Genomic DNA, 13,659 nt, shown 5'->3' on the forward strand with positions numbered 1-13,659 from the left:
ATTTAAATATAATGTAAATGTAAATAACAAAACAAATTTTTTTTTTAAATTTTAAAACAAGCCCCAAATCAAATAAATAACACAAATAAAATAAATATCTTCATATAAACAGGCTTTGTTTGTGCTCTTTCCATTTAAAATTAGAAGCAACCACTGCATTTTAATCATGACCCAAACAAAGATGCTGCATACATGCAACATGAGCAGTTTTTAATCTAAATTAGATTGTATAATTTCGAAATTTGAAGCAAAAACAGAATGGTTTGACTTCAGTTTTGTGAAATTATGCATAAAAAATATCTGCATGAAACCGAAACAGCAGACGAGCAGAATGAGACGCAGATTCACTCTCTGCCAGCAGGTGGCGCTTAAAGCGTTTCCTTGGTTTCTGCTGTAAACAAAGCAGTGCTGCACTTATGAACTTTAATATGCATTATACAGAGGCAAGATGAATGAAAAAATACCATCTAAACTTTTCTAAAGACAGTAAGTTCTTCTCAGACATACATTCATATAAACTCCTACCACTAACTGAATCACGATTTGTTTAGCATCTCAACCGATTTGAATCGTCACATATTTGAATCGATTTTCAACCAGCTCACGGTTAATCGTTACATCCCTAATATATACATATATAATTTATTTTTTTATATAAAAAATACAAAACTATTCTCACCTCAGCAGTACAATTTAGACAATGTTCCAGCTGTACACGCATTACAAACTGAGGCATGAGTCAAAATAATTTTCTGTGGCAATTCAGAGTATGCCGCAGATGCTTGTGAAATATTAAACTGCATTTATTCCTGAATATTACTTTAATGCACAATACATTTACAACTGTGCAGTGAGAATGCAGTCCTTGTATACCTCAGGATCAAAGATGTCACGCTTGTTCTTGATAGCTTTTTTCCTCCAAAAGTACTCCTTGGGTGCTTTATCCTTTTATATAATAAACAGCCATGAGTTTTCTTCTCGACAACTTTCTAGCTGTCAAATAAAATGATTACAGCAGCCATATATAGAAGTAAAAATGTCCAAAAAAAGGCTCCAATCTACAACAAACCCAGTTAGATATTACTGTTGTGTCCAAAAATCTCAAATAAGAATACTCCCAAGAAACACCAAGGTTCACTTATGAGAACTTGTGAACAGTTCACCTAGCTTGTTGAATTTCTGCTCCCACAGTTGAGCAACAGTACGACGTTAGTGTGAATTCATGCTGTGATTGTAGGAGGGGAGGGAAGGGTCAGATAAGGATGAGTCAGAACATCATCTGTCCAGATGCTCCACCTGCTACCCAGCTTCCTGTCTCCCCTCCTTTATCGTTCTCCGCTATCCAGTAATTTAAGCAACCGAAGACCTCTTATTATAGGTTGCAACTTCTCGAAAGTAAATATGGGCACAAACACTTTGGACTATGAAATCTGGGTTGAGCCAAAGAGCCAACATGCCATCCATGCCAGAGCTTATCAGTGGGCACTGCTAAATACATCACTGCTTCTCTCACCATTCATGGCATTCTGACACACCAGAGTCAATCCATTATTTTCTAAAGCTGAAATTCGCATGGCCTGGCTGGGATAATATTTTTATGGATAGTCCCCAATGAATATTTTGCAACCATTCATCACAGAAAATGGCTATAAGTATACTGTAAAAAAATGACTGTGAATTTAATGGTAAAAGACTGTAACAATGCTACAGTAAAAACCTGTTAAATGGTTAACGGTAAGTTGCCCTACTATATACATTGAAAAACTGTATTGGACATTACATGTAATTTTATGGTAGTATACCGTTTTTAGAAGACGTGAAAAAGAAAAACATATGGAGGTCTAAAGTAACTAGACTACTAGACTAACTAAAACAGTTCTCCGTTCATGGAGACTGAAAGCAATGTCTCATCAACAACACAATGATCATGATGCATTTAATTTTTTCTTAAAGTATACTGTAAAAAACATCGTTAAATTTAGACTATGAACTGTCAGCTGTGCATGCCAGAAATTCACAGTAAAAATACTGTGACAACCAACAGGGCAACACACGTGGCACTAAAATTATGCAATAAACATGAATATAACAAATAATAAACAAACGACACTACGGAAAATCCATAAAAATATGACCTAATGTACTGTGTACTATTTGTACCTTCATAATGTAATATGAAGGAATTGATTCTGTATGTAACGGTCCACAGCAGCTCTGATGCTGATGTTACCGGCGAGACCATGGAGGCTGAATGCAAAACACATCTCCTCCTCATCATCATCATATGTGCCATCATGAAGAGTGTCTTACAGCTGTACCCTGACACATGAAGGAGGAACGTAACATGCCCCCCCCCCCCCCATATGGGTTTTGCAATGGCTGATTCTTAAATTACTACATTTGTTCGACCCCCAGTAGTCTACTGAATATATGGCTATATCCGTGACATAAACTATAAGATCAATAAAGCAGAGTGAACCACAGTGATGCTTTCTGTAACCTGACAACGCTGTGCCTGGATTTACATGAATGAAACCATGGCAGAAGGACATTTTTATTGCTTCTGAACACCAGCCGACCCTATCCGACACAATCCGAGCATATCTCACCACCTCCTCCTAAAATGCGCAGCATATTTCTCACCTTTTCAACGCGCAGAAAACGTTCGCGCACATGTCTAGCGGACCCCGTTTCCATCAGCTGCGCTGCTGAAATGTTTTGCGCGGTGCAACACTCCAGTAATTTCTGGATCGTGGACTTGCAGTGACACTGGCAGAGACTGGCATTCAGAGCAGCAGCAGCAGCAGCAGCATCACGTCGGTATGGACTGCATTCCTGCCCCTCCCCTCCCACTATTAGCGCTAGTGATTCATCTCAGTGACTCTTTTGAATCAGTTCGCTAAATGAGTCATTCAGTGACTCTTTATGCAGTTACATCGTTACGCCGGTAGGTGGCGCCAGGTGAGTGTCATTTTGTGCGGTATTGAATCTTTCACGTTGAGTCATTGATTACTGAAATAAGATTTATTATCCTTTTTCATTTTTGCCTGCCTACAAATCTTTTAAGAAAACATAAGTGTTTTTCTCACGAATTACAACAAAGCATATCTTACATTTTACCCCATTTACTCAACTGCCTGACATGACATTTAATTAAGCTATAGAAAAACAATGGTAATCGCCTAAACAAATTAGGAATTACATTTATTTGAATCGTGTATGGTTATTAGTAGTGCTGTCTAACGATTAATCGTGATTAATCGCATCCAAAATAAAAGTTATTGTTTACATAATATATGTGTGTGTGTACTGTTTATATATATATATAAAAATACACAAACATGCATGTATATATTTAAGAAAAATATATGTTTATATATTAAATATATTTATATATAATATAAACTATAAGAATATAAATATATACACATGCAAACATTTGTAAATATTTTCAAAATATATATTGTATGTGTGGGTGTATTTGTATATACACATCATAAATATACACAGTACATGCACATATATTATGTAAATAATAGATGAATCGTTTGACAGCACTAGTTAGTTATTTTTTTACACATTCATAATTCTGTTTTGAGAAGGAGATGGATTCACATGACAAGATCAACGAACATGAACACGAACTCTGGTTCATTCAGCTGCTGATCAGCCTGGTGTTTGTTTGTCTCTCAATCAGTGTCACTCCAAATCTCATTCAGACTTAAACATTGCATACTACTCGTATCAGGCTAGTTATGCAGATGACATAACTGCAGCACACGGTTACAATAAAAAGACCATCATCATCCATCGGCATGGATGATAATATTGATATCACTATAGTTATCATTCTTGCTTTAAATGCACGCTTCAGTTATGTTGTACTCTGGCTTCTGATTGGCTGTGAATGTTTGTTTTTATCATTCATCAGCTGGGAAAAAAAAAATTGTTCTGAAAGTGATTCCAACAATATTGTTCCTCCGTCATTGTCGTTACAGCTATGCCACGGATTCCATATTCTCATAGATTTATTCTCAAGTTAGATTTATCGTCCCTGGTGTCAATAGGTCTGTTGACACCAAAAACGATAATTAGCTTCTATATTGTAAATATTTGAGCTTTAAATTTAAATTTTAGCTTTAGATTCTGATTGGCTGTCAGTTTTGTTGAAGTGTTGATTCATCAGCTGGGGAAAAAAAAAACTTTCTAAATGTGATTCCAACAACATATTTCCTCTGTTATGCTTATAACGTGTGGACGTCCCTCTTCTCATAGAATCAGAATATCAAAACTTCATTATCTTCCCTGACTGTAACAGTATAAAGGTTGAATATGAAAATAGGCATATAAAAATACAAAACAGATTAAAAAAAAGTTATGCATAAGATATATAAAGACATGTCCATTCTGCCAAGATATTGGCACTGGTAAATCCAACCAATTAAATATTCCTTCGCAGTCCTCCTCACTACTTGCACGTGCTGAAGTCAATATCTAAAGACAGGAGTGCAGTCAAAAGGGAAATATCAATGGATGGTGTATAGAAGTGAACGAGAATGATTCACTTAAAAGCCTCGTTCATAATCAGCGATTCGTTCAAAACACCACACTGGGGAGACCATTCCTCACACCAGGAGGGATCCCTCACACTGTAACATCTTCAACAAGACCACATTTGCCTGATCAATGAATAAAAGCATCTCTCCGTAACCTGAGGCATGGCATATCGATACAGCACGGAATCTACTGGCTGCCATCCCTTCGTATTGTTTGATAAACACATGAAGGCGATGAAGTCAAAAGTGAGCTCCCTTCCACAACACAAAGTGGTTTCATCTTTTATGCACAACAACGTCAACTGTGCACGTAATAGCTGAGCTGCGTGAAACTGTTTAAAACGACACAAATGACTTAAAAAAAATAATCCGCGTGCTTAGCTCGCTGCTATTAGGTCCATTTAAAGCACACAAAGCCATCGAGCAGCTCTCATTAAGAGCTCGCAGCAGTGCAAGGTTGAGGCGCTGTATAAATTAAACACATTCTCATATGAATACATGTCTTATTAAACATGATGTTTAACGGGCTGTCCGTCCTACCTGCATAACCAGCGGGCAGCCATTGGTGCGTCTGTGTTTACAGATTAAACACAACGCAATTTTCGTTCACAAGCACCGGGCATACATGTCTACTGACATAAACCAGCTGGCCAAGCGAGACCCGACGAGTTACGAAGAGTTGAATTCATTTAACGTCAATAACACGTGTCATGTGTCGTTGTCTAGTTGTTTCCAGGCGTTTTAAATTAGCGCGAGACTATAACAAAATTATATAACGTTACTCCCTATCATTCAAAAAAAACTGGGGTCAGTAAGATGTGTAAATGTTTGTGAAAGAAGCCTCTTATGCTCACCGAGGCTGCATATATATACCCAAAATACCGTAAAACAGCAATATTATTGCAATTGTACAAAGTTGTAATTTATTCCTGTGATGGTGTGTTTCCAGCATCATTACTCCAGTGTCACAGGATCCTTCAGAAACCTTTCTGATATGCGGATTTGCTGTGACTTTTTTTTTTTTTACAGTGATACATTTTCAGGATTCTTTAATAAATAGAATTTAAATTCAAATATTCAAAAACACTATTTAAAATTGAATTTTCATGTAACAATGTAAACATTTACTGAAAGCATTGTTTCTTTTCAAACACACACACACACACACACATACACACACACATACACACACACATACACACACACACATACACACACACACATACATACACACACATACACACATACACACACACACACACACACACACACATACACACACACACACATACACACACACACACACATACACACACACACATACATACATACATACATAAATGGGTTAGTCAAAAAAAAAAGTTCTACAATGCAGATTATATTGCAATATAAACATAATCTTTTACGTGAAAACTTGTTGGTTTTATAGTTCTGTAACGCATGGAATGTTTTGGTCGTTCAGTTTGATTGAAATCCGAAGCACAGGAAGTAGAACGCGCCAGAGAGTTACACAGATCTGTATTTTTGTTGGAAATATAATTCACATAAAACACAATGCACTCTTTACAGAACGCGACATGTTGCGTTTTTTTCTCAGAAAACAATGATATAAATCCTCTCTTGTAGGAAGTACTGACGCATGAGTGAGGGAAAGGACTTTTATTTTAAAATCATCCACCATGTTATAATTGTACTGAAGATGCATGCTGTCACTGAAGGGTTGGGCATGCTATGCTGAATAAAACCTTTAAAATAATAAATAAACATTAAAAATATATTTACTTATGGACTAGAGAGTTTTTTTTGTATCTTAAGAGAACAGAGCTGATTAAGAGAATTTAGAGGGAAATTTTTTTATTGAAGTAAAGAAGTTTTTTTTTTCTTGTCCTCTCATTATGAAAGGGTAAACGCTGGTCCACACTCCAATACAGTAGGTGGCGATAATGCACCTTAACATTGGTGCTACCCGCCATAAAACCGAGGAAGAAGAAGATGCTGTCACTGAGGCTAGGAGACATCGTACTTATTAATTCTGATCAAGGCAAGCAATGACTTATCAACGATGAATGTAAAAGCAGGTAGTAATTTAATATTTAGGTCTCTGCGTCCGTGTTACACACACGCTCCTCTGTTATTAAGGAGTTCCTGTCGAGGTCATCGACAAAGCGCAAGCCAACCTCCAAAACATGCCGAGGTTTGTCGTTCACCAGCTCTGTCAAATTAACAGCAGTGTAACTGTTCTTCTACACATCTGACACCTATCTAATTATTATTACTGCTTTTTTTATTTAGAAATGTAACTTGCATATAACACTGGAGCACAAAAGCAGTCTTAAAAAATAAATTGTATGGGTCAAAATTATAGATTTTTTTAATGACATTAGGATATTAAGTAAAGATCATGTTCCATGAAAATATTTTGTAAGTTTCCCACCATAAATATATCAAAACGTAATTTTTGATTAGTAATATGCATTACTAGGAACTTCATTTGGACAACCTTTTTTTTTTTTTTTCAATGTTTTGATTTTTTATTTTTTTTTGCACCCTCAGATTCCAGATTTTCAAATAGTTGTATCTCAGCCAAATATTGTCCTATCCTAACAAACCATACATCAATGGAAAGCTTATTTATACAGCTTTGTATAAATCTCAGTTTCAAAAAATTGACCCTTATGACTGGTTTTGTGGTCCATCGTCACATATATCTTTTCTTTCAGGTTTCTTAATTCCTATTGATGTTTAATGTTCATATATCATTTTAATAATACAAATAGTTACTACTGTAGGTGCAGTTGCCCGACATTGCCTAATTTTAACTAGATTTATAGTTGTTTCTTGTTTTTTGGAAATTTCTTATGCTGCCTTGTTTTAATCCTTTTATTATAGAGGACTGGATTCAGTCCAGCAGCAACATCAAAATATGACTGGATCGGTCCACCAGACAGACTGTCAAACCTGAGGCCGATCATATATCACATCCCAGAGAATGAGACGCCACAGGAAAGGAAGTTGAGGCGTCTGAGACAGGAGACTGAAGACTGGAACCACGAGTTCTGGGCCAACCAGAACATCACATTTAGCAAGGTGTGAACCACAGTTGTACGGTGCAAGCTTAAAAACCACACAGTTTGATGCAGGAAACACATTTAACATGTTGAGTGATTACTGTAACTATTGAAATCCTCCATTATATCACCACTAGGGAGCAGTTTTGTGTTGTAAATATTTCTTCCTGTAAATACTTGCTGAATATGTTTAGTATGCAGTAGAAACTTTGAGAATGGATTTTTTTCTTCCTTTTTTTTTTTTTTTTTTTTTTTTACTCTTAGCAACCGCATAACAATGTTGGCGAATTTTGCACAGATAAGCACCACTCACCTCATCAAGTTCGTATTGTTTCAATTATTTATTTATTTTCTAACAGGAAAAGGAAGAATATGTGAGATCACAGCTGTCAGCAAAAGGGTTGTCGGAGAGAGATGATGATGGTGAGCTGTCTAAATATGAACACTACCTACAGTATATTTATCACACATAACCAAATGTACATGTGTAAGAATCGATGATCATTGAAGAACTCTTATTGATCGACCTGATAATTGAATCTTAAAGTTGTTTGGGACATGCCTTCTGTATAATCTGCCATTTATTATGGTTCCAGGAAGGAAAAGGACTTTAAGCAGTGAGGAAATGGCAGTATTTTACAAACACTTTTTAGACAAAAACATTACAAGACATGCCAGTTATAACAGGTGAGATAAATACTCAAATACATACAATAATATAATAAAACCTGTTGTATATAATCTTTTGCATGCCTTCTGCCATGTGATTAATAATTCATGCTTCTTTCACAAGTAAAAGACTGTTTATTTGTTCATCTCTCAATCATCACTGTATTACATTGCATTATATGTTTTTACCCCACAATAAAACTACAGAACTTTGATCAAGCATTTAAATATCATCTTACTAAAACATTATTTTGAGATGTAGAGTGACGACTGATATTAATATGTATGTTATGTAAATAGTCTGCTATAAAGATCTCACTGATTTACACTACAAGCTGTCAGAATTGCATCTTGCTTTTTAGCCATATAAATATCAGCAACTGCAGCAACTTGCATATTTTCGCTTAGTTTTGGCCACTGAATAAAACTAAGGTGTTTTTCTCCTCTTTGAGCTCCATATACATCTATATCATATTAAATGATCCATAAAAGCTTAATGTATCAAATATGATACTCAACAGTTATACTGTTACTCAACACTTGCAAACTTTTGTGTAAAGGCTTAATGTACTCTTCCATTTAAAAAAAAGACTTTTTAAATATGTCAGGCTTTACAGGGTTAATACCATGTTATTTATTTCTTCTGTATCTTGTTAATCAGGGAATGGTATAGACGGAACTTCACCATTACACTTCTGATGGCGAAAGTAGCTCTGCACAACACATGGAGGACACTGACTGGACAGACGAGGAGAACTGGACGAGAGGAAGGCAAAACTACATGAAATGCAAATAAAGACTGTAAATCAATCACTGCTGATTTGGCATTGTCTCAATGTGAAAGTGAAAGCGAAAGCATATGGAGAAGCTGTTAATTTTTATAATCTCAGTATGATAACCCTTCGAAACCTGATAGTTACTGCAGCTACACGTGGAGTGGAAATATGTGCGGTTCTGTAGAAGCCTTTAGAAAGCTACAGGCACATCTTAAAGCGATAGATCACCCAAAACTGAACATTTTATTAACATTTACTCACCCTCATGCTATTAAAAAATTCTGCCTTTTTTGCGTGACGTTCCTCTGTGGACCATATTTTGAGAAATACAGATTTAGTTAACCATGTAATCTTAATCTACGTAATTTTTTTTTAATTACCATTACACCTAAAAGATATTTATTTTAAAGCTAAAACAGTGATATAGTAAAGGTGTGTCTCTGCGAATCAAACATGATTTTAGAAAATGTTTGGTAAATAAAAACAGGATATTAAAATAAAATATTTAATTTAAAGCTAAATTATTTGCTACTTTGTCAATGTAATGTATATTATTTTGTATAAATCAGTCAGATAATATAGAACAAGCACCATACAATCCATGAACTGCCATATCGAGGTACATAAAAGTACAGTTTAAGATAGGTTAATATTTAAGATTAGGCTAATAATTCACAAAATTGTCAATAAAAGCCAAAATAGGGTTTCTTAATTTCTCAGGCTGCGTCTGGAGTATGGAAATGTAAAACACTTACACTTATGGCTAACTCCACTCCTCAGTTCCAGACCGGCTTTCTGTTTGTGTATTGCATGGTGACACACAAAGCTTATTGCATTGGCTTTTTTGACTCTTTTTGTTGGCAGAGAGGAAATATAAACTCAGAACAGTATGATGCTCAATATTAACATCATAAACAAAATGGAAATTTGGCAAATTATTTATGAAATTTACTAAATAAAACTATAAGGTTCAAAGTAAATTTTACAAAAATAATTTCAGCTAATATCAAAAGCTTGAGTAACCTAATAATTACTAATATCGCATACATAAACCAAAAGAACTTAAAAATGCTGCAACATGGATTCGATCTGGCAAATGCTATCAATGAAATTTACTAAATAAAAATTAAACAGAAACAATTAATGCAGCTAATATATATATATATATATATATATATATATATATATATATATATATATTCACTGTGTATATATACATACATACACACACATATACGTATACACCTACACACACACATATATATACATATACACACACACACACACATATATATATATGTGTATGTATTTATATATACATGCTGTATATATGTATGCATCTACACATACATACACACACACACACACACACACATATATATATATATATATATATATACACACATATACATACACACACATATACACACATACACACACATATACATACATACACACACACACATATATATACATACACACACATATACACACGTATATACACACACACACACACATATATACATACACACACACATATACACACACACACATATACACACATACACACACACACATATACACACACACACACACACACACACATATACACACACATATATACACACACACACATATATATACACACACACACATATATACACACACACACACACACACACACATATACACACACACACACACAAACACACACACACACATATATACACACATATACACACACATATATACACACATATATACACACACACACACACACACACATATATACACACATATACACACACACACACACACACACACACACACACACATATATACACACATATATATACACACACACACACATCTACAGAGTAGAATGACAAACAAAAGTGTCGCTCTCCTTTAATCCTGGGATGACATCATAATGAGGAGGAGGGAAGCTGCTTGGAGAAACACAACGCCATTTTCACTGAGTGCAGCTCCAGGCAGATGCGTCTGAGCTGAGACCTCAGTGTTTTCGCCGTCGCACATTATGACTGTGTGATTATGAGACTATTGTCTCTGCGCCACTCTGTGATTTGAGCTCGTGCTGGTGGAATAGGACTGTCAGTGGCAGGAACTTCCCCCGTCGAGCGCCGGAAGACTGGACACACACACAGCTGCCCCAAACCCTCACAATCAGGCTGCGGAGCGTCATATTGACTGGAGGTTCGTGGAGGGACGAGGAGGAACAAACCCTGTTACGGTTGTGTGTGATCTGGATGCTCCGCAGAACGGTAAGATGTTGCTCATGCTAACGAGCTAACAGTTGACTCGCGCGCTCAGCTCCTGCCCGAGGCTCGCTGGGAGTGTCGGAATAGCTGTCAAATGACTGTTTACATCGCTTTTAAACGACACGGAGATCGCTCTCTCTTTATTAGCGCTGGTTAATCGTTTGGATGGGTGCTCAGGGGTTTGCTATTGAGAGTCAGATGTGTGATATTAAGTCAGGGAGGGAGTAAGGCAAGGCAAAAGCCCAGTCAGGCCATGACACACAGCAGATGAGTGTAGTCACTGCACCAGAGAGCTGTCTGATACAGCCCTAAACCATCCAGAGAACCAGTGTTAAACCACTAATAGATCTGTGTTCATTCATTGTTAGTCACTGCACCAAAGATGTGTTCATGATACAGCCCTAAAACATTGGTGCTCAATCTTGGACATTTTTGAGCCTTTATTGAATATACCCGATTTATATCATAAGTTGCAGTGCTGGGAACCACTGCCCTAAACCAGAATATCAGTGTTAAATGAGCTGAAAATCACTGCAACGGGAATCAGACTACCATTTCTCAACCTGTGATAAAGCATTTCTGCAATAATGGGATAACATTAGTGTTGAAGTTCTCAGGAAATATATCGACACTATACCAGAGAGATGTGCAGCTGTAATTGCTGCAAAAGGTGGACATACCAAATAACAAAAAGTCTAAATAAAACAGTACAACTCACTTCATCTGATATTTGTTGTGCTCAGAGGCAGAGCAAACATCTGCATGTTTCATGAACATTATGAAATTAAATCATGTTTTGGAGGCAAAAAGGTCAATATTTTCAGATCTGTCAGGTGTGCTAATAATTTTGCCCACCACTGTGTTTATGTAAGTATATATGTATATATATATATACACACACACACACTAGGGCTGTGCAATTTATCGAAATATCGCAGATGTACATATCGCAAAATGCATATCGCTACAGCTTGCAATATTTGGGGCCATGAACAAAAGACAAAGAGAAAATCACTCACTGCTCTTACCTAAATAACTTTTGTAGTTTAAATAAGAATCAGTGCATATTGAATTCAAAGAGTAAATTCTAAGCAGTGTTTTCTTTTTCTTTTTTATTATTCAGTTCCTAAACTCATGTTAAAATGATTACACTAATGTTAAAATGGCATTTTTATGTAATGCTCGAGTAAAACACATACCGTTCACTTTCAGAAGTTGTTGTAGGGGTGCTTTCTTATTAGAATCAGAATCAGAATGAGCTTTATTCACCACTTAAGTGTGCGCAAACACAAGGAATTTGTTGTGGTTTTACAGGAACTCTTGGTACATACATACATACAAATAACCATATATATATATATGACACAAGATCGTTATAGAAGTTCACAGAACTGACTCAGCAACAGCTGAGTAAAACTGTTTCATCTGAGCATGTGGCACTTTAAGCATTATCGTATCGCATATCGATTATCGCATTATTTAATGAGTTATCACGTATCGCATTTTTCTTCAATATCGCACAGCCCTAACACACACACATTTATACACACAGCTTTTTTAAAAAGAAGACTGCTCACCAAGTCTGTATTTATTTGATCAAAATAAAAGAAAATTGATACTTTTATTCAGCAAGGACACATTAAATTGATCAAAAGTGACAGTTAAGACATTTGTTACAAAATATTTCAAATAAATGCTGCTGTTTTAAAATTCATATTCATCAAAAAATCCTGAAAAATGTATCATGTTTCCACAAAATTATTCAGCATCAAAATCTTTTCAACACTGGTCAAGAACCAATATTAAAAACCTAGCACCAAATCAGCATATTAAAATAATTTCTGAAGGATCACGTGACAGTGAAAACTGGAATAATGGCCACTGAGAAGTCTGCTTTGCATCATAGGAATATATTGAATTTTAAAGTATATAAAACAGAAATAATATTGTAATAATTTTTCACAATATTAATGTTTTTACAGTATTTTTGATCAAATAAATGCAGTAGTGAGCATAAGAGACTCCCCAAACATTTAAACAATCTCAGCTATGTTTGAAAGGCATTCAAACTTATTTGTAACCAGTGTTGGGGGTAATATATTACAAGTAACGCGAGTTACGTAATCAGATTACTTTTTTCAAGTAACTAGTAAAGTAACGCATTACTTTTTAATTTACAAGAGAATATCTGAGTTACTTTTTCAAATAAGTAACGCAAGTTACCTTTTTTTTTTTTACTTTTTGACAGCTCTCCTGTCCCCGTGTTGAGAGAAATCAGATGTTACTGTAGTTCCAAAACAAATATGAATAT

General features: G+C 35.5%; 3 protein-coding genes across 3 annotated transcripts in view; 2 read left to right on the plus strand and 1 right to left on the minus strand.

The window, feature by feature from the left end:
* Positions 1-5,197, minus strand: part of LOC107582542 (BAG family molecular chaperone regulator 5-like) — a 9,486-nt gene extending 4,289 nt beyond the window's left edge. Inside the window, exon 1 of the mRNA XM_016268439.1 lies at positions 5,097-5,197. Coding sequence (XP_016123925.1) covers positions 5,097-5,119 — 23 coding nt within the window. The 5' untranslated portion in view covers positions 5,120-5,197. The remainder of the gene's footprint in view (positions 1-5,096) is intronic.
* Positions 5,198-6,490: 1,293 nt separating this feature from the next.
* Positions 6,491-9,103, plus strand: LOC107582494 (apoptogenic protein 1, mitochondrial-like). The gene is made up of 5 exons (XM_016268361.1): positions 6,491-6,750; positions 7,446-7,643; positions 7,984-8,047; positions 8,221-8,311; positions 8,955-9,103. Exons 1-5 carry the CDS (start codon positions 6,619-6,621, stop codon positions 9,076-9,078), a joined length of 609 nt encoding a protein of 202 aa, XP_016123847.1. The 5' UTR covers positions 6,491-6,618; the 3' UTR covers positions 9,079-9,103.
* Positions 9,104-10,932: 1,829 nt separating this feature from the next.
* Positions 10,933-13,659, plus strand: part of klc1a (kinesin light chain 1a) — a 48,477-nt gene continuing 45,750 nt past the window's right edge. The window contains exon 1 of the mRNA XM_016268440.1: positions 10,933-11,351. The gene's annotated coding sequence lies outside the window, so the exon portion shown is untranslated. The remainder of the gene's footprint in view (positions 11,352-13,659) is intronic.

Source organism: Sinocyclocheilus grahami, unplaced genomic scaffold (assembly GCF_001515645.1).
Source record: "Sinocyclocheilus grahami isolate Dianchi unplaced genomic scaffold, SAMN03320097.WGS_v1.1 scaffold45.1, whole genome shotgun sequence".
In the NCBI taxonomy this organism is placed as follows: domain Eukaryota; kingdom Metazoa; phylum Chordata; class Actinopteri; order Cypriniformes; family Cyprinidae; genus Sinocyclocheilus; species Sinocyclocheilus grahami.

What these genes read in the sequence shown, in the direction of transcription:
- LOC107582494 (XM_016268361.1), top strand. Translation starts at nt 6,619, where the DNA reads ATGAATGTAAAAGCAGGTAGTAATTTAATATTTAGGTCTCTGCGTCCG. An exon ending in AACCTCCAAAACATGCCGAG is followed by an intron (nt 6,751 to 7,445) that starts GTTTGTCGTTCA and finishes CTTTTATTATAG; the next exon opens with AGGACTGGATTCAGTCCAGC. An exon ending in AGACATGCCAGTTATAACAG is followed by an intron (nt 8,312 to 8,954) that starts GTGAGATAAATA and finishes CTTGTTAATCAG; the next exon opens with GGAATGGTATAGACGGAACT.